The following is a 21,405-nucleotide window of genomic DNA, read 5'->3' as shown; positions in this document are numbered from 1 at the left end:
TCTGATTGGCTGAAGGATGTGCATTATTTTCAGATAACTTATTGACACATCTTCATCAGTATTTCAGACCAATACTCATATCTCGAACAATAATCTCGTCATTGCTGGTAAGCAGTGGTGGAAAGTAAGTATATTTACTCAAGTACTGTACTTCAGTACAATTTTGAGATACTTTACTCGAGTATTTCCATTTTATGCTACTTTATACTTCTACTCCACTCCAACTGAAATTTCTTTGCAGATTTAGATTAATACACAATATAACCAACTAATGAATGATTATAGATTAAACTACCCAGCAGTATATAAAGTCATTAAAATTAGCTCCACCTTTACTTCTGGTACTTTACGTATATTTTGATGTAAACACTAACATTTTGAATGCAGGACTTTTACTACTAGTATTACTACTTTTACTGAAGTAAAACATCTGAGTACTTCTTCCACCACTGCTGGCTGGTGGCCATGGTATAAACAGGGATAATCTACTTTTTGAAAAACAATGCACACCATGGAGTGATCTTCAATAACCACACAACTCACCGTGGATTACAGCTACACTACAATAAACAATGTGCTACAATAAATCAACATCATATAATACAAAACCACAACAGAAAGTTCTGCTATTTTAGCGTCAGAGGAACACAACCACCTGTAAATGACCTGGAAGTAAGCAAGATGTTGATAAAAACCCATCTTCAGTAGGTGTGGGTCCTTCTCATCAGCAACCACAAACATCTCATACCGATAAACCTGCAATGATCACAAATATTAAACGATCAATATCAAGATTAAAGTATTATATCCATATGGAATCCCAAAGAAATTTAACAGGGCTTAAAATTTAGCCTAAATTTGGAGTTATTTAGCCTCGACAAGCTAGTATGACATGGTTAGTAACAATGGATTCCTTAGTAGTAATAAATACGTAAAGGTACATTTTGAACAGATAAAATATGCGATTAATTTGTGATGAACTATTTTAAAATGAGTGACAGCCCTAGTTTTAAAGGATTTTATTCTTGTTTTGGTATGGTATCTTAATGTGTTTGTATGTGCTTAATGTGGACCCAAGGAAGATTTGCTGGTTGCTATGGTACCAACTGATGGGGATCCTTAATAAAATCTAATCAAACTACATCAGTTGCTTGAGTAAACATACTTACCACTACTGAAACGGAAACTGCGACAAAAAAAATAAATAAATCAGGTCACCTGAGAATTCTCCTCTCTGCATCCAGGAGTGAACAGACTAAAATTTCACATTTTCAAATCTTTCAATTAACTGATATTAATATTTTATAAATAGTATTTAATCTACATAGGTGTCAATTGGAAACCTGACATAAAAATCACAAAGGCAATTAAAGTGAACGGATTCAGTGTTTCAGACAAAAACACAAAGCAGAACTGTGATTTTAAAATGAAATTATAGATGCCATAGAAGTTATTTTCTCTTATTTCCAAAGAAAATTCCCCAGATTTCCCAACCAGTCTTGTTTCACAACAGTGATTTGTGAACACAAATTAAGGCAACCGCAGTTTCACAAAAGACTGTTGCTCAAAAATAGATACATTTGAGTCGTCGAGGCTCTCGCATGCTCGTGCAGGTCACAAGTAAAATGTGTCAAAACAAGTGAAAGGAAAATGTTCTTGCACAACGCAGCTTGCATGTTGCAAATCTGGTGACCCCTGCACAGTGAATGTTTTGCAGACAAATTTCAAACCACATGAAGACAATTTTGTTCAAAAAAGTTACAATTTTAATCATCATTAGGTAAATTACTCAGTACAACTCAATGGAAGATTTTAAATTGTAAATTAAAGTTGGACAGAGCAAAACAACCAAAAGAAGCAAACAAAACTCCAGAAAAAAAGTTTCCAGAGTTAACAAAACAATGAGTTAACGTGTGTTAATCAAATATAGCTTCACCTAATTAGAAATATATTTACAAAACTTAATCCAGAAATAGAAATGTGAAGTCCTGTGAGTCAAAAGCAAAGATCTGACTTTCTTTTGCTGCCTAAACATGACGACTAACATTCGACTTACATTTTAGATTTGATCACTGAAAGTGTAAAAAATAAATGTTTTCTTTTCTCATGAAACATAACTTTGCCTGAAAACATTATACTTGTCAATGATGACGACCACTGTTGAGTTAATTTGAAGATCTATACACAAGTCACACATGAATAGAAACAAAACACAATCATGTATAAAAACAAATTGATATGAAACTAATGAAAAGGAGATTTTCAGTCATTCCAACTGAAGTTTCACCGATGTTCGACTTCATTCTTCTTCAGATCTTCATGTGATGAGCTATGAGAAACACATTTAAAGAAACATGAAGTGATAACAAATCTTAACACTTTTACAAGTCAACCTCAGGATGAGCAATATGGATACAATCTGCACTACGAAAACAAAACTTTAATACCTTTTGCACCGTTATATATTGTGGTATACAGTACATCATTTATATATTTCTTATTTATATTTTTGTAATTAAAACTGTATTTATACTGTAAACTCAAGAAAATATTCGTATTCATTTCTAAATTATACCATTCTGACATTTATATTAAACGCACTTAATAGATCCCACTTCTCAGTATTTTGCATTTACATAGTTGCACTGTGGTTATTTGTGTTATATATATATATATATATATATATATGCATTTGTCAATACAAATATTTGTACATATTTCTTATATTCTTATTTGTTAATTTTAGAACTTACTTATATTTATTTATTTACATAGATTGTGTTTATATTGTAGCATTATGTACATAATTTACACGTTACATACTCCTTTATTTCTATTCTCCCCCCCCCCCCGGGGATCAATAACGTATTTCTGATATTTATTTATAGTTTCCTTGCCGGAGAGAGGGCCGCTTGGTGCTTCATTGAGCTGTGAGTGTGACTACAAATGGAGTCACAGAGTGGGAGGGTGCAGGGGCAGGACTGGAATTGGGCGTTTGTCTGTTTCTTCCCCTTTACAGACCTCTGCTGGAGACCAACAGGAACTGCATAATTGTCAACATGTCTGCACCTGAAATTACAATACCAGGTACTTCCAGACAGACTTTTTCTGAGTGTTTTCATACACTGTTCAGAAGGGACCTGGTGCACAATTTCCATGCAGGGGAGGCAACAACTAAATATTTTCTTAACCTATGAATTTGTTTTTTTAATTATGCAACTAATCCCTCTGGGCGCTGTGAAGGGTGTGTGTACTCACAGATTTGACGGTCTGTTTGATGTAGTCCTTTTTGCTGGTCAGGTCGTGGTCTGGGTAGGTGTCAAACACCTAAAACACACACAAGACAAAATAAATGATTAATTTATTCTTAATACATTTTATAAGAATATGCAGTATAATAACATATAACATCTAGACTGTTTAATGCACGAGTCAGTGTGAGTATCTCCCGTCTCAGTCCTGCATGTGTATAGAAGAGGAAGCTCTTTACCCTCTGGCAGATCTGTTTCATGGTCATCTCCTCCAGGTCGGCCTCCTTCAGCAGACTCTGTACCGTCTCTTTCAGATGCTCGTTAGTCGGCGATTTCTTGATCATCTTGATGAGCGGCTCGTCGTCGTCTGAACTGTCCTCTGCTGCAGAAAAAAAAAAAAAAAAGGCACAGAGAAAATTGAGGGCGTGCTCCTCAAACTCCAGGGTCTGGAAGTCGTCCATCTCAAAAAATGTCACATCTATCTATCGCAGGTTTAACACAGACATTTGGATTTAGAACGAGCGAGCAGCGGAGCAGAAGCAAGAATATCAGTGAATGTTCTGTGGAAGTTGCAGTTTGTGCAGAAATGTGTCTTGTTTCCTTGTTTTTGTAATGCAACCACTGCTGCAGACAGATTTTGACTCAGAGACCGGACTTGTTTGTGCATTAATGCATAAATAATAGACAATCTGTATTAAAAGGAACTAAAATTATGCTGTAAGTATTTTCCATTTTATGTCAGACAAATCAGTTTTTCCCTACTGTGACTGTCACTCTGTTTTCAAAGAACCTTTGTCAAAATTATTTTTTTCTGAACAGTTGTTTTGGTCACATAGTCAATATATAAACAGTTATCTTAAAATAATACTTATAATTACATGTGAAGCCCTGATTAGCATGACCTCACCTGTGTTTGCGTTTTTTTTGATGTTGCTGCTACTGTCGGCTTTCTTGGTTTTGGCAGCAGGTTTGACTGGAGTTGATTTCTTCTTTTTGGGCTGTAAAACAAAAGACAAACATCAGCTCAACGACATCACAAGACTTCTGAGAGACGAACTTCAAAAAGATTAAAGAAGACAAAAGAAAGCGTAGAAAGCTTAGAAAGCGTCGTAGCAGCACAAAAAACAGGAGGAAATACAGGGTGTAAATAAGAATAAAGCTTACGGATGTACAGCACTAGAACAATAATATCCGAATCAGGATATGTTTTCAATTAAATTCTATGACATTGTGAGCATTTTAGACCATTTAAACATGCATTTGACTTTGAGTTTTACCTTCTTGTCACCTTCACTGTCGACGTCAGATTCGGACTCAGATTTGGACTCATCTGAAACTTCTTTCTTCGCTCTCTTTTTAGGAGGACCCGTCTTCTTCGCTGGTGTCCTCTGTCTTTTCACTGGTGCCGATTTCTTGGAAGCCGTCTTCCCTCTGCCTGACTTTGATTTGGGAGACTGGAACAAAATGTGTGTGGATTAATGTAAAAACTGAACTGACTGAAAATGCGAAGGCAAGCAGCTCATTACATTGTATCCGTTTTTCTATGAGGGGGGTCCCCATTTTTGTTTCGGGTGGCGTGATGCAGTCCTACGATGCAGTGATGCTGCTAAACATGGAAGTAAACAAAGCTGGATTTAAAATACTTGTGGGGAGGGAAACATGTATGAGTGTGTGTGTGTGTGTGTGTGTGTGTGACACACTACTGTACATTTAATAACACAAGGAAACTTTACCACTCACTCACTATGCACACATTACATTACGCTTCTCGTATACCAACATAATATGTAAACGTGAATACCTGACAGTAGGGACGCACACCATTTTTTCCCTGACAATGATTTATCAGAAAAACTAGTTCCCAGTCTTGTGCTCAGCCTAGACAACCTCACCTCATCATCTTCATCTTCCTTCTCCTCTTCTTCTTCTTCTTCTTCTTCTTCTTCTTCTTCGTTTGCAGACTCCTCTGACTGGTCAGACTGGTCCTCCTCTTTCTCTGACGGTTTGTCCTCTGTATCTGATCCCTCAGCCTCAGCTGAAGCCCCCGCCTTTTCATCTTCCTCATCTTCATCCTCGTCGCTACTGGAGTCCATGACAATGGCTTTGGACTTGCTTCCTGTTTTGGATTTCTTGGGACTGGACGACGAGCTCCTGGGTTTGGGTTTGCTCTTCTTCTTGGAGCTGGCCGTTGAGTCGTCGCCTGACAGCTTCTTCTTTGATTTCCTCTTTTTCTTCACGGACAGACGCTGCCAAAGGACAAACAGGGTAAATGAAGATGCTTCCAGAAGGAGAACATTTCTAACATTTCGCTCTTAAAACTTTCCTAATGGACAAATAATGAAGCACAAGTTTGTGATTGATTTACACACAAGTCTATTTGTTCACTAATTTAAGAGAATTAGTTCAACCATTTTTAAAAGAATAGAAAAAAACGGTGATTCTTGAGCTCAACATCTGGATTCATATTTATCGAACTTCTAAGATAACACTTTAAAATACTCAAAAGAGCACACCTATCAAGCAGCTCCTCCTTACAAGACTTTCAAAGTCGTCAGATCACTGTACTGTTCACACTACAAAACTTGCTGTCTTGTAATTGGGGCTCTTGAAGTCGTTGTGGTATACACACTTTATGACTGACCGGTGTCACACACTACAAGATCTTTCACCAGGAGGAATCTTCAATGAGGTCTCAAGACTACATTTTGTCACAAAAACAGGCGTTAAAATACGGTAAATGACGCGATACCATTGGCGAGACACATGCAAACGATTTGCCTCTAATCTGAGGCTTTTGTCGGGGAACTCCAAAAACTGTTGGAGAGCGGAAAATCAGGGCTAAAGTGTAGTGTGAACTAGGCATAAGGGGGCAGACAGACAAAAGAATAAACTAAAAACTGCTCTGTGTTGAAACTGTGATTCACTGACAATAAAAGGATGATGGATTAGAGCTACCGAGCTCACTGCTCACCTTCCCACTGTTTTTCGGTGCGATGAGGAAAGTCAAGATCCTGTCGACCAGATCTGAGTGGGTTCCTTTCTTCTCCAAATCCAAAACACCACAGACAACCTTTAGTTTGGTGTTGGTAAAATTTGAATTCCTGCAATTGAAAACAAAAAAAAGACGTCGCTTGTTATTATCAGTTTGAGACAGCACTTCACCATCATCGTCTTTTCACCTCTGAGAGCCTCTCCAATCAGATGCCATTTACTATCTTTATCTTTAGGAACAAGAAAACTAAAATCACTTCTCCGATTCCACATGATGCCTGAAGAGGAAAAGTGTCTCTGCCCAGAAACTTACTTGAGAAGTTTTTCTCGTTTTTTGGTGTACTGTTCGCTGTCCGCGTCAAAAGGAAAGCCGTTAAACAGACGCAAGTTCTTCTTTAATGTGGCCATCTGATGAAAAACAAAAGTGATGTCATAAAAGTTATTCTTCTCTGTTTCACTGCAAATGTGTATTTTTGTCTACAGCAGAGGTAGTAACTCAACCCTGATTTACCAAAATGAAAAAAAGACTAGAGTAATAACCTGCCAATCTGAAATACAGCACAAATTTTTTCCTACTGTGCATTCACATGAAGTTTTGAAGGGTAAAGTGTCTCTTGCTTGATGATCTCAGTAATAAATTATATAATAAATAAGAAAATAACAGACTCAACCACTAAACTTCACTCCAATTGACTGAACCAGTCTCTGTCTCCATGTTGGTTCATCATAAATCATCCAGATGTTTGTACCTTTCCTGGTCTGTCGAACAAAATGGCGTGCAGAGGTTTAAGGTCAGCTTGCTTCATCTTGGTGATCTGGTGACCGGTGCGTGGAATGTCTCCTAATTTATCGCCGCTACCTGAAAATATGGGACATAAACAAGCCGACAGTTTTCATTCATATCGGCATATTCCTGGAAAGCGCAGCTTTCAATTACAAACATTCATATCCAGCTATCTAATGCTTAAAACGACACAAAAATCTAAGTTGTGACATCATAGTTAGATATTTACCATCTCCAATCTTGAGCTTCTCCATTTGCTTTGGTGCCTGAAAATCGAGCCTCTCGACCGTCTTCTTTGCCCGCTTGCCCTCAATGATTTCACCTGCAGCAGCAACAACAGAATGAGAATAACGACATGAGGTGCGATAACATTGTTCAATATTGCGATGACAATATGACTTGTGATAAATAAACAAATATTGAAGTGTGCATTTTAGCTATAAATATACATATATTTTAAATATAACTAGGCTAAATGTTGTTTCTAGAGCAGCAACAGTAATGTTTACAACAGCAAAGTCACTATATAAACTCATTAATATCTCACTGGAAACAATTTAAAATGTTAATAAAATAAATCATATCCTGACATGAAAATACTGAGTGAAGCTTAGAAAGACTGAAGAACACAGACATCAGTCAGTACCAGTCATTCCTCCTGTCCTCTGTCCTCATCCCTCTGTTGATGTGAACCACTGCAGGTAGTAGGGATGTCACGAGAACCGATACTACGTGCCAAAAATTCTAAAAACGTGACGGTACTCGTTTTCTGCAATACCAATGGTACCGCGCGATGCCTGCAGGGTCCGAAATTAACACCCGCATTCGGGATGCATTCAGTAAAATGAGCGAAGGTAAATTCTAACATGATCATGATGTGTTCAAATGTAATCTTGCAAAATGCTGTTTTTGGTGAGAAACTTGAAAAAAAATACTGTTTGAAGGAGATGTTTTCACAGCAATGTAAAATAGATAAGAGAGGGAATGTTTAACTTCATAACAAAATCCAGAGTGCAAACGGTAATAAAGGAGGGGATGTTGAAGTGCATGAGATTTATTGTTTTACTTTTGTTTTTTGCCATGGTATCAAATTGGTATCGAGAATCGTGGAATTTCACTGGTATTGACTACGAAATTTCTGGTATCGTGACATCCCTAGATATTACAGGTCTCACCACTAGAGACAGATTTCATCAGTGTCAGGTGTTTAGTTTCTGACTAGAAGACTGAGCAGAGGGGAGTAAACCATCTCCTTTACTTTACCAGATATTTTGGAGCTGCTTTTGTTCAGACTCGACTGGTCTTCCTGTGACGTCTCCTGCTGGTCCTCCACTTCTTCCTCTGACACCGCAGAGCTGTCCATCGCTTCCTCCGCCACGTCACTCATGTCTACACTGCCTCAGACTGTCCAAGTATCAATTTATCCTAACAGGAGAAAAAATATACATGATTATATCACCGTAACCCCTCCATGCTGGTCTGGTAATTATTGCATTTTACATACACCGTCATGAATACAAAGTCAAATGCTACTGCCTTAAGTGTTCATGCAGTCTTGTTTCTAGATATGAATTAAGAACAACAACAACACTGATCTTGCATGCACAGAAATAAATCATAATATATGTGAATGAAATGTTATACTATTTAGATTTATGGATCTGTTTTCTTTCGTTGAAAAAATATCCCCACACACTTGAATGTGAGGTGCGTCCCAGTACCTGTCACAATGCTGCAGAATCTACTGTTTATTATCTTAACCTGTGGGATTGGTTAAATATGCATCTTGGCTGACAGCATCATGTAAATATCCATTAAAAAAAATCAACCAGTTTAATAAAAAAAACTGCCAACTTGCGCAAAGACGTGATTAGTTTTGTTTGACAAAATCGTCATAACCCAAATGCCCACTTACTGGCATTTTCCAGGTCTTTCAACAGCATGTAAATATTCTTTAGTTTTTTTTTTAAATAATATGTTTTTGCCAGATATTGTAGAACTGATCTACTGATGCATGTACAATATTTGTAAGATATTCCAAAGGGACCATCTCAAATATGACTTTACGCCAGCCTTGAACAGAGGGTTTCTTATCACTAATCCACTGTAGTAATATATTGTTTTCTAGCAGCAAATGTAAGAATGTTATATAACCTTTTGTTGGCTGCAGTAGTTATATTTGAACTTGGGATTCCTAGAAATCAAAGACATTGGATTAATTTCTAAATCCTTATCAAATATCTGAAGACAATGGAGTAGAAGCGCTGCTGGGTCTCTGTGGTAATCACATACAGGTGCTCTTTGGATCCTTCAGGTGTATTGGGCTCATTCAGTCTTGTGAAGGGCTCATTGCATGGGTGGAAAAAAGTAAAAAATGCAAATCTGCCTCAAAAATAATCCAAGGCACATTGTAGTGTTTGAACAAAATTAAAATGCCTTTATTTTACATGGCAATAATTGTTTAAAATGACAAAAAAAAAACATTTTAAACAATTATTGCCATGTACTATAAAGGCATTTTAATTTTGTTCTAACACTAGTGTGCCTTGTGATTATTTGAGTCCTTATCATATATCTTTTTCCCATTTTCCCATAATATTTCAGACCAGAACTTCTGTAATTTATGACACAACCAAATATTCTTTAGTTAATGTAGTTTAAGTTTATTAGACGTATGCCGAACAGTAATTTGGCTTCTAATAATTCATTATGTGTAAAAATTAAGCATTGTTTACTCATGTTTTACCAGATAGGAGCTTTTATTCATAAAAACGACAGAATTCCCAACGGAGTCTGGCACTATAGACAGACGTTTGACGAGTCCGACCCGTGGATTCACACATAATAAGCGGAATCTTCTCTTGAATTCAATCACATCTTATATCTGGAAGTTAAGACTTGTCGTGGACCTTTCTGAGTTTCTTAGGAATCATTCGGCTAACCATTTCATATTACACTGATGCTGTTTTGTGTCTTAATCCCCGTCACAATAAACACAGGTGCGGATTTGGCGCGCTGTAACTTTACAGTAAAGCCTTTGCAAACTTATGAGCTATTGCGGGTTAAATTAGCTCTCTAAAATACTCTGGGGGGAAATAATCACAACTAACATATTCTCCCCTTTACCACCTTGGTGTTTGTTGCTTTTAGTTAACTATTATTAACTATTACTATAATAAAAACACCGTAAACGTTTGCTAGTCCTTGCAGCTATCTGCTAACACTGACACTAGCTACCATCACGTTAATGTTACACAGCTGAGAGAGAAATAACCATTAAATAACAATTTAGCGATGCAACAACTCCGTATGCATGTGTCCAAATGTTCAAACTCTCACGGTGTAGCTGAGGAAGCCGTGAGAAGTTTACCTTGTTGTTGTGAAGCTGCAGAAAGCTGCAGGATGCTTCGTCTCATGCGTCAGTTTCTAGATTTTAATTTCATGATGGCGGTTTCTCTGAGGGGGGCGGGGCTTACTGCGGCGGCCGCTCCTCTGATTGGACTAAAGGGTTGATGACGTTTTTTCTTCCTCGTGTTGTTATTGGTAGATCCAACATGGTGACGTAGTACTACTGCCCCCTTCTGTATTATTTAAAATTTAAAGTTTTATGTTATATTTATTTGTATATAATATAATATAATATAATTTATTATACATTATTATATATATATATATACATGTATATTTGTTTATCTCATAGAATTACTCTTACTATTTCTATATTTATCAATATTAGCTTGCTGTCAATCTGATATGGTGCTGTTTCTCTCCACATGGCACCCCAAATATATAGGGTTCTTGGGAATATGTTATGATTATGTATGTATGTACACATGTGTTTGTATGGATATGTACAGTATGTATGTGTATGTACTGTATGTATGTGTGTGTGTGTGTGTGTGTGTGTATATATATTTGTGTGTATATGCAGGTATGTATGTATGTAAATATGTATATATTTAACTTATTTATTTATTTATTTTTTCCCATTATTTAGACATATTGCGCAGCTAAATACGATCCTGATTTGATTAATTTTTTTTCTTCTTCTTCTTTCCCTCTCTGCTACTGTAGTTGTGTACCCCACGAATAGGCGGGTTGGGAGGGTGGTACGGATGGGATGGGTGGGTGGACGGGCACAATGTTTATTGTATATGTACACTTAAAAAAAGAAAGAAATGGAAACACTCTTTAAATTACATGCTGCTCATTACATCATGCTACAAACATGTACATTCCTTGATCATGTAAAGTGTCAACGTCTCCAAATAAAAAATAATTTAAAAATATATATATATATATAATATCATATCATATCATATAAAATAATATCATATCATATATCACATAATATAATTCTGCACTATACTGTATAATGACTATGCAATATCATTATTACTACTAAGGTGTAATTCATACTGTGCAATATTTTCAGGTGGAATTTCATTTCATTCTCACTATGCAATATCATTTTCCAATTTTGTTAATAGTCTGTTTATTGTCAATACTGTATATACTGCTCCTATTTTTATACTTCCTTCTATTTAAATGGTTCATATTTTGTTACACTTTGTTTAGCTCTTCTTTTTACTGTGTTAGCTGATGCATCTTGTTTTCTGCACTATCCCCTTTGCTGCTGTACACTGAAAATGTCCCCACTGCGGGACTAATAAAGGAATATCTGATCTTATCTTATTAAACTAGCCAACAGTATATAAATGAGTTAAAATGCAAAATACACTTTAATGCACCAGTAATCCAGAAACATCAGATATAATAGTAAAACACTGACAGGGAACATTTTTACTGACACAGTTATACTTTTACTTTAAGTACATTTTTGCTGATAATAGGCTTACTTTAATACTTTCTTAAGTAAAATGCACTTGTAGTGTAACATTTTACACACAGTGTGGTATTAGTTTTACTTAAATAAATGAAGGATGTGAATATTTCTTCCACCATCTGTCCTCTGGTAGGCACTACACACACTTACTGTGTGTAACTTTGAGAAACGAAATATTGTGTACAGCAGCCAATAAAGCTGATTTTGATAGAAAGGGAGGAGGTTCAAACAAAACAGGAAGCAACTACTTCAGCTGAAGAAGGAAGCAAACTGAAAGTCAGACTCCATTTTACACGAGACACAGAGCAGAAAGAGGAGGAAAAGATACTGAGGCAGGGTGAGTGTTATTCTCATTCTTGATTAAACTGTTCATGTTTTTATAATTCATTTATTTTACTAAGTTATGCTGTCTGTCAGTGTACAGTAAAGACGCGCAGTAGAGTACAGTAAAATACGCAGTAGGCTGCAGTAAAGACACGCATGTTGTTTGTGTTTTAACAAGGTTTCGCTTTTGAGTTATTGATCCGAGAATCTGTCAATATCCTTCCCAACTTTACCTGAACTATCCAAGTTTAGCAGACGCTTCCGCTATCACTGTTCAGAGGCTTTGTTGAGCCAACAGCCAATCAGAAGCCTCCTATGAGCTATGTCACGCACAACAAGTCTGACTGGTCACAATCACGTTTAAAATATCTGTTAATGTTATTTAGGATAGAGCAGGGGTCAGCAACCTTTACTATCAAAAGAGCCATTTTAGGCAAAAAAATACAAATAAAATCTGTCTGGAGCCGCAAAACATTTGAGCATTGTGATGAAGGTAACACAGCTTGTAGTCTAAGTATATAGAATATAAGTCTTATACAGTGAGGGCCAAAGAGACAATGTACTACGGAGTATTAGGGCCACATTGAGGGGAAAAACATCTGAGATTTCCAGAATAAAGTCATAATATTATGAGAAAAAAGTCATAATATTATGAGAATAAAGTCATAACTTTACGAGAAAACAATAAAATAGCACGTAAAATTACTACTTTATAATATCATGACTTTATTCTCATATTACGAGTTTATTTTCTCGAAAACTTCTGACATTATTCTTATAATATTACGAGTTTATTTTCTTGTAAACTTCTGACATTATTCTCATAATATTACGACTTTTTTCTCGCAAACCTACGACTTGTAACATTATGACTTTATTCTCGAAATCTCCGATTTAATTTTTTTTCCTCAGTGTGGCCCTAATACTCTGTCGTACTGTCGTACCATAGACCTACAACAATGATAAATAAAAATAAAAATGTCAACAAAAAACAGTTTTTCATTTCCATTTTTGAAAAACCACAGGGAGCCACTGGAGAGGGGCTAAAGAGCCGCATGTGGCTCCTGAGCCGCAGGTTGCAGACCCCTGGGATAGACAGAACTGAATTACAGATATCTCTAACTGTTGTTTAGACATGAAGTAATTACGCCCAGTCAAAATGCAATTGAGCTGTTGGGGAAAATATTCAAGAATTTTGGCTGCTAGTGTTTCTTACCTTCATTCAAGTTTCATTATTGTTCTTTCTCTTTCTCTTCTTCTCTCCAACAGACGACTCCAATATCAAAATGGATGTGAAAACCAACCTGGACGAGGATGCCAAGAAGGTGAGAGAGGAGCAATTGTACAGCCGTGAAGTATATTTATTGAGGTTTCACCACTGAATAGAACTTCTATTAAAATAACTAACTTTGTGCTTTCTTAATTTCAGACTCCATTACCCTTCCAACCTGAGCACATTGACGCTAAATACAGGTAGTCCTAATAAAATGACAAAACACTATTACAACGTCTTTCATGGTTCACAGTGGTGGCTGACGACTCAAAAAATTGGAAAGGACAGGAGGAAAACCAACCCACCTGGAGACGGTGGTCTCGGCTCCTCTCCACTCAAACTCTGGAGCAGTTTGTTTGCAGTCAGAACACAAAACCACCCTACAACTGGCAACGCATTGCCTGATGGGATGCTCTTTCACGTTGGTATAGCTAGATCACCGGCAGCCCATAGAGCTAGCCAAAGATAAAAAGATAATCTAATCAAGACCTGTACTACGAAGCAGGATTTGCTGTTAGCGAGGTAACTTCAGGGTTAACCCCGGTTTTTCCATCCTACAAAGGTGGTTATCTTCTTACCGGGGTAGATCGCCATGGTAACCTAAGCTGAACGGCTAACCTGCTCTGGAGCAGGTTATTTTCCAGATAAGAGCTCAACTCTTATAAAAGCACCGCCTACTGACCAATCAGAGATCGGTGCGCAGATCGTATGGTAATATTACACAAATACGAAGACGTTAAAGGCATAATCAAGGCTAAAAACAACACAGTTTAAACTGACAAATGCAGGAAGGACAGCTGGATATATGCTGTGGGTGTTTACCGCTTTAAATTATGTTTTTATATTTATTCTTTTGACTTGCTCTTGAGTCAAATAGTCACACATGCCGCAACTTTGAAAATGGGCATAATTAGGTGTAATTCATTCTTCCGTTACATATCGTAAAGCTTTTTATATTTAGACGATGATATCTGACTTTTGAGTATTCTGTTAAATTAAAAAGTCTGTTAATTTATGCATACACACATTGGGTTTCTTTTGCCAGCTGTTCTTCCTGCATTTGGCAGCATCAACTGAGTTACTTTAGCCTGGATTAAGTGTTTAACTTCTTCGTATTTGTCTAATAAAGTTTACTCTTCGTTTGTAAAAATGTGCCGCTCTGCCTGTCTTGTCTGCAAGTCAGTAGACTTGTCCATGTCTGTGATTGGTCATAACCTGCAGACACCACCACCCCATTCATGTGAACGCGCTCACAGCCAGACTGAGAAACCCTGGGTTGACTTACCGAGTTGATAACCACCGTCGTAGGACCGCTTAGCGTGATCTCGTTTGTTAGGGTTAGTTAAGAACTCTCAAGAATAATTGTCTTGCGAGTGTGTGGTGGTATCCACCAGAGCCCATCTCCGACGGGAAAGTCTTTAGGCGGCACGTCTTCAAATACGATGCATCAGGACGTTGTTTTCTAGTTACAGTCTAGACGCTCGCAATTGTATCAAATTAGTCTCTGAATCAGAACATCGCAAACAAACAGATCTGAAAACAACCTAAAAGAGAGTGCATTGGTCCACTGGTTGTTATACACCACACTCACTTTCCCTACATATGAACACCTGTCAGTGAAAACAGATGATGTGACTAACAGGCCGATATATGCTTGTTACATTAGTACATCCTACAGGTTCAAGTGTCCTGGTCCAGGTGTGTTCCGGTGTGAGTCAACTGGAATGGTGTTTGTTATGGCTCAGGAGGCAGAGCTGAAGTACAAGACTGTCATATGGGATGACAACATCCTCCAACCAGCTGGCAAGGCGCCTGCAGGGTGCTTGTACAAAATCGAGTGTTCTGAGGATGCTGCCGTCTGTCAGCTCCACCTCCCACACTGTGAAACAAAGGAAGGTAAAGACATGGCTGTATACAATGTTAAGAAATAATTTGTAAAATTGCAAAGAATTGGCCTGTTTTAGCAGTAATACAAAGGCTTAACATCTCTTTGCTTTCACAGCGTTGCTCCTTGATAGCGGGTTGTCTGTCGTCCACATGACTGATGATGGTATGAGCATCTTGGAGCCGCTGGAGATTACAGACACTCATGTGGTCGTGAAGGTCCCTCACCTCTCTGCCTTTGGCCTGGTCTGGGATGTCGTTCGAAGGTTTCTGAAAGACACGCTGACAGTAAAGGGGAAAATTCTGCTGTTCCTCCGACCCATGAGCCAAGCAAAACATGTACTCAATGTATTTATGCTGCAGGCCAACATCCCTCTGCATGAGGTAAAGCTCTCTGCTCTCCATCAGCCTAAAACTCTTGTTTTAAGCCACAGCTGTTTCCAAAAAGACGATTCACACTGTGCTCCTCTTATAAAACTTTCTCGTGCTGTGGTGAAAATCTAAATCTATCTGAACTGTAAATCTTCAGATTGATCGTCCCTTTTTTTCCCCCTATATTCTCTCTTGTGTGTATTTCTGCCTGCCAGTATCATTCGTGACACTTCCACCAGATGGCATAAATAGTAAACACAACACACAAAAAACTGAAAAAGACTTCCTGAGATGGATCACTCTGCCGAGAAGTCTTACAGGCAGAGAAAATTAAATAAAATTAACGTCAAATACTTATGTGTTTGTATCACATTGCCTTTTCAAAAAATACAATAATTTAGTTTTTGTAAACTAGCTTAATTCCAAGAATTATTTCACTTGGTTGGAAGATAAGAATCGCTCTCATGGATGCAAATAGAAAGTCACATATTAAATTTGACTTGTTTCAGACTGCATTACCAATAGAAATGTGAGAAATGATTCAACAAACAATCCAATTATAATGCAGTCTGTTAAAATATGGAGGAAAACTTTCCCTTCTCACCACTTACTCAAATTATGTTCAAGACTACCTTGGTTTTTACAGTGATGGGCTCAAAAAGGCAAACATATAATTAGCGACCTGTATGATGATGATGAAACCTCCAACAGTTGAGGAATTCCTACATGTTTCCAGCAACACACTTACACAGATATTTACAATTCATCTGGTCACAGTTCAGTGGATCTGTAGAGGGCAAAAAAAAAAGATAGTTGCAAAATCTATCTTCCAATTCTATCTTCCAACGGAAAATAATAAACCTGGTTCTGCTCTGGTTAAAGAAAAATGGGAGACGGCGCTTAGAATTCAAATGATGAAGATGTGCATTGCGGTTGTGTTTTTATCCAGAATCAATTATTCTATGCTTTTATTAATTTAATTACAGTATATTCTCATACATGTGTTTTTAATTGACTGTAATTTGCATCTCTCTGTAAAGCATGTTTCAAAATTTGTGTTTTTTAAATGTGCATTAAATTACCTTGACTATCTGAGCATAAACTAATAGAAAATGTCCTGTTACTTAAGGTTGCCGTCCAACAAGGACGTTCTCAGTACATCAAGATGTCCTCCGACTGTGAACTCGACTTTGGTGAACGTTACAGTGTCCACTGTCCTGAGAACACCCATATACAGCCTGAGGTGAGTCAAGTCATTTCTACACTTCTAATGTTTATAAACAGAATGACCATGAATACAAGTTTGGTTGCATGTATTGTAGATTCACAATCAGGAAAGTAAACATTTTTACCTCTTGCTTCTTGGGTTCAGGTGGACCAATTTCACATAAAGAATGGACCAAATTTCCATCCAACATTTGAAATTTTCCTGGCTACAACAACAGAGAAAGTGACTGTGACGGTCGCGAATCAAGAGAGCAAAGAAATCTGGAAACGCCACGTGTCAATGAAAGGTAAAGACTTCACCCTCCTGCAGCAGCACTCCACCTGATGTCAGAGTTCAGACACCAGTGATACACTAGAATAGCTCTTATGTACATTCAGGGACCTCCACATCACATATCATTCTTTATTAAGGCTACATGTAATTTCCAGCACGTCATTGCTCCATTAAATGAACGGTGGAGGCCGTAGCTCAGTGCGTAGAGTGGTCGTCCTTTAAACGCGACGTTGGCGGTTCGATCCTTGGCTCCTACTGTCTGCATGTCGAAGTGTCCTTGAGCGAGACACTGAACGCCAAGTTGCTCCCCAAGGATAGGTTAAATGCAGAGGTCAAATTTCATGTATGCATTTGTACGTATATGACGAATATAATACAATTTAAAAATCCATTTCCAAGAGATCGCTGTTTAAAAGTGATTGTTACAAAAGTATTTTTCCCTGGTTATCTTCTAGAACCAAGAGGGGAAATTCCAGCAGAGGACAGCGTACCAGCAGTGGGCAGCGTCCCAGCAGAGGGCAGCGTCCCAGCAGTGGGTAGCGTCCCAGCAGAGGGCAGCGTCCCAGCAAAGGACAGCGCCCCAGCTGACAAGTAGCTTTTCTGAGTTAGGACACAGTTTGTTGGGAGTGAGTCTGAAACTAATGATGAAATGCAGTCAGCCATAACAAAATCCAAAGAAGAAAAAGCACGAGACGTGGTAGACAAGGTGCAAAGAAAGGGAACTGAAGCCTGCTCAGTTCTGATTGCTGCTCTCTGTGTGGTGGACTCATGTCTCTCCAGAGCGCTGAACTTCAGCTGAAGTAAAACTTAGAAACTGTGGAGTGTGACGATGATTATGAATCTCCAGTGATCTGCGAGTTCACACTTCATAAGAACCACCTCAAAGTTCAGTTCACACAAATTAACTAGTTCACACTCATTTATTCTGTTTTTTGCCTTTAAATTGTTTGAATGCTATGGCCTTTAATTAGTCTTTTAGACGTATTTTCAGCATCCAGTCCTGCAACACCAGGCTCAGGGACAGCTTCATACCATAGGCCGTAAGACTTTTGAACTCTTAAGCTCCTGAGCTCATCACTATAACCAGTCGTTCTCAAACTTTTTCTATCATTCCCCCTTTGGAGGAAAAAAAAGTGCCAAGTTTAACTTGTGTATTGAAATAACATCAAGATCATGAACATTCCTTCCACTATTCTTTCTGTACTTTTGGATGTGTAAATAAAAAAACACAACTTTCACCTAAACTTTATTAAACCACTATTTTAATGGCATGAATTTGATGTAAATTTGTCTTTTTAATTGGTTGGGTCTCATATTGTCACATCTCCCACCGCATTTACTGTGAAACCAAAGGCAAGATAGACTTTGTCACAGGAATCTTTATTTTTACATTCAAAGCTTTTATCGAGGTTTTCAAATGAAGCTTCAAATGTCTATCAACATATTTTATGATGTTATCACCCTAAAAAAAACATTTTATAATATTTGGGGAAAATATGACTTTGAGTTCTTGTGGTCATATAAGTGTAATTTTTGGTGTTGTTAGATTGCTGCTAGAACGCCCCGTTAGTACAGGTGCAAGTGGGAGAGTAAACAGTTTTTGATCGCAGTGAAAATGTTTTTGAAAGGCTAAACGCCAACATATATGGAATGAAGCAGAATATTTTGTTAGATCATGTTGTGAATTTTGGAAATGATTACATCTCATCTCAGTCCAAAAGTCAAAATTTACTGAAAAAATAAATAGATTTTGACTTTTGGACTGAGACACTTACATAGACGGACTGAACGCTGCGTCACTCGCTCTGTGTTTGAGAGGGAGGGGGGAAGAGAAGGTGGAAGGTAATGTTTCTGTAAGTTGCAGTCCAGATGAGAGATACATTTGAGCGGCTTCACCGAATAAAACAAAAGAAGTGCATTTTCCTGGAGACAAGTGTGTGACTACTGAGAACCCCAAATGACTGCTTGCTAAGCTCACTGGCGAGAGGTGGTGAAACAAAGTAGAAAACAAGAGTTTGGGTAAATAATAGAGATAGGACGAGTAGAATAAAATAATAGTAGCCTAGAGCAGTGGTTCTCAACCTTTTTTCATGTCAAGGACCCCTAAATGGATACACTTTAGGTCATGGACCCTCATTTGATAAGATTTCCCTTCAGGGACCTCAATCTGAAAATATTTTGGTTGTTAGATGATTAAGACCAGAATTCAATAGTTGTCAACTACAGTGGAGGAAGTGAGTATAGTCACTCTTGTGACTCTTAGTCTGGGCTCAGTGTAAGAGTGAAAATAAACTATTCCCCATTTTTCTGGGGACTCCCGAAGTTTCACACAATGGAGCAACCACCACCAGCTCAGATGCCTCACCATCAGCTGCCACTGGTTTGATGATAAAAACCAACGCTGGCACTGATGATGGACCACTAGCCTCAGCTGCATGACCACCACTGGCAAAAACAATGGATCAACTGGCACAAATGACGCAGTGTCACCTGCAGTGGTGAACGTACCTTATGCTTTGCCACAGTCAAAACTCAGAGGACGATGCTGAAGAGGAATAGGGATTCTTCTCCATGACAGCCACGTGTTGCTGCTGTGTAGATGATGTGGAAGAGTGACGTCCTGAATGAATCCACAGCAATTTCTAGCCTTACAGCAGGGAAGTCCATACTAACACACCTGATAAGCAAAATAAAATTATATATAATACAATATAATTATTTGATCACTCTTCTTCTATAATTTGCTGTTTTATATGTGACAACTCTAAACTACGTCCACCTTTTAGTGACTTTTATCTTTCATATAATACACATCAGTCTGTGAATTTCAATTAAAATTGCAGGGAGGTTGCATGCACAATACTTCATTATCGATCAGTAGATATGGATATGTGATAAAAGTAGAGAAATGTACTTTTACACCCATTATAGTGTTCCATAGTGAAAGCTCTACTGTCAAACAAGTACCCAAAAAATTCCAATTGGACTTACTGCAGAGTTTGCACTCTATACGATTGTAGATTGATGTAGTTATGGCACAGCTGTAGAGCTAATCAAGATATTCAGAATTATCTGATTTTTACCCGATTTATTGTAACAAAAGTTACAGTAAGTTTCATATATATAAAACAAAATAATCTAAAAAAAATGCTATATTAAACTTTTAGGTGGCCGGGGCGAAAACAAATATTGTTGGACACAGCAGACAATGGGGTGGACTTATGGGAAGTTATTTGCAGAGAGCCAGAAACTAATACTCCCATGTTGAAATAATACTTACTGACGTCACGGTTTCTGTGTGTCAGTGACTGCGAGGAAAGTTCCACAAATTTATTTAAGAATATGCCTCAGTAGATCATACTATCAGTTCAAATAATAAGTATGGCTGGGCATTTTTCGTCTTTATCACAGAGAGGAAATGAGAGAGATACATGTGCAGCAAAGGTTCATGGTTAGACCACTATCGTAGCCAAAAAAAAAAAAAACTGTGGGTGTGCATCAGAAAAACTGTGTGCCTCATGATCCAGGGGCGGTCCTGGCCGCACGCAATGACTGTTCATGACTTGTTTTTCCTGCTAAATGTGTGTGTAGGGTATGGAGGACGGAACCTGCCAAAATAAAAAAATGAATGAATAAATAAATAAATATGTCATCAAAAGTAGCAAAAATAATATCAAAAATAAATATAGCAATTAATTAATTCATTCATTCATTTATATTTCGGTTTTAATTAGTTTCTTTATTTATTTATCTTTGTATTAATTCCCTTATTTATTTACTCTTCTGTTTAATTTTTCCTTTTACTTATTTATGTATTGATTTAATTTTTTTAAATCGAATTATTTATTTTTGCATTTATTTTTTATTTATTTTTGCACTTATTTTTGATTTGTTTTATATTTATTTTTAAATGTATGTATTTTTTTAAAAATGTATTTATGTATTTATTTCCTGCACAATTTTCCCTTTGCACCCTTAATTTATTTCTCCAAACTCATTTATTTCTGTATTCTTTTCTTTATACATTTCTTTATGCACTTCTGCCTCATTATGCAAATAATGGATGTCTACTTAGTAATAGTAACTCGTTTTAGTAAGGCTATAACTAAAAAAATCATCTGATTTTTGGGGTGAGCCAGCTGCCTCTTTGGGTGGTACAGGCACACCTTATAAGGTGTG

The 21,405-nt window shown here is 37.4% G+C and overlaps 2 protein-coding genes and 1 long non-coding RNA gene across 5 annotated transcripts; 2 read left to right on the top strand and 1 right to left on the bottom strand.

The window, feature by feature from the left end:
* Positions 1–1,743: 1,743 nt before the first annotated feature.
* Positions 1,744–10,535, bottom strand: dek (DEK proto-oncogene). Of its 3 annotated transcripts, XM_074652980.1 has the most exons (12): positions 10,397–10,535; positions 8,290–8,451; positions 7,256–7,348; positions 6,992–7,101; positions 6,556–6,650; positions 6,223–6,352; positions 5,144–5,497; positions 4,529–4,705; positions 4,159–4,249; positions 3,491–3,633; positions 3,259–3,327; positions 1,744–2,329 (listed from the first exon to the last, which is right to left on the bottom strand). In XM_074652980.1, exons 2-12 carry the CDS (start codon positions 8,411–8,413, stop codon positions 2,318–2,320), a joined length of 1,398 nt encoding a protein of 465 aa, XP_074509081.1. In that variant the 5' UTR covers positions 8,414–8,451; positions 10,397–10,535; the 3' UTR covers positions 1,744–2,317. The 3 variants fall into 3 exon arrangements, with proteins under 3 accessions (XP_074509081.1, XP_074509079.1, XP_074509080.1); XM_074652978.1 differs by lacking the exon at positions 1,744–2,329 and having other exon boundaries at positions 3,174–3,327; positions 10,397–10,499; XM_074652979.1 differs by lacking the exon at positions 1,744–2,329 and having other exon boundaries at positions 3,174–3,327; positions 3,491–3,630; positions 10,397–10,499.
* A 1,539-nt stretch (positions 10,536–12,074) lies between these two features.
* Positions 12,075–18,255, top strand: LOC141778607 (uncharacterized). The gene is made up of 8 exons (XM_074652973.1): positions 12,075–12,209; positions 13,466–13,521; positions 13,626–13,669; positions 15,136–15,365; positions 15,472–15,737; positions 16,855–16,968; positions 17,098–17,239; positions 17,682–18,255. The coding sequence occupies exons 2-8, from the start codon at positions 13,483–13,485 to the stop codon at positions 17,819–17,821; spliced, it is 975 nt and encodes a 324-aa protein (XP_074509074.1). The 5' UTR covers positions 12,075–12,209; positions 13,466–13,482; the 3' UTR covers positions 17,822–18,255.
* A 525-nt stretch (positions 18,256–18,780) lies between these two features.
* LOC141778608 (uncharacterized) lies at positions 18,781–19,144 on the top strand. The gene is made up of 2 exons (XR_012596109.1): positions 18,781–18,903; positions 18,974–19,144. It is a non-coding gene; the product is annotated as an uncharacterized LOC141778608 (long non-coding RNA).
* Positions 19,145–21,405: the final 2,261 nt, after the last annotated feature.

The sequence above is a fragment of the Sebastes fasciatus genome, chromosome 12, assembly GCF_043250625.1.
Source record: "Sebastes fasciatus isolate fSebFas1 chromosome 12, fSebFas1.pri, whole genome shotgun sequence".
Taxonomy (NCBI): Eukaryota; Metazoa; Chordata; class Actinopteri; order Perciformes; family Sebastidae; genus Sebastes; species Sebastes fasciatus.
The sequence above is the reverse complement of the archived record's forward strand: the minus strand, read 5'-3'. Positions and strand labels throughout refer to the sequence as shown.

Coding starts and splice junctions, on each gene's coding strand:
- LOC141778607 (XM_074652973.1), top strand. CDS start 13,483: ATGGATGTGAAAACCAACCTGGACGAGGATGCCAAGAAG. Junction 15,738..16,854: donor CCAACATCCCTCTGCATGAG/GTAAAGCTCTCT, acceptor CTGTTACTTAAG/GTTGCCGTCCAACAAGGACG. Junction 16,969..17,097: donor ACACCCATATACAGCCTGAG/GTGAGTCAAGTC, acceptor TCTTGGGTTCAG/GTGGACCAATTTCACATAAA.
- dek (XM_074652978.1), bottom strand. CDS start 8,413: ATGAGTGACGTGGCGGAGGAAGCGATGGACAGCTCTGCGGTGTCAGAG. Junction 6,651..6,991: donor TGTTCGACAGACCAGGAAAG/GTACAAACATCT, acceptor GTTTTTCATCAG/ATGGCCACATTAAAGAAGAA. Junction 3,634..4,158: donor CAAAAAAAACGCAAACACAG/GTGAGGTCATGC, acceptor TTTTTTCTGCAG/CAGAGGACAGTTCAGACGAC.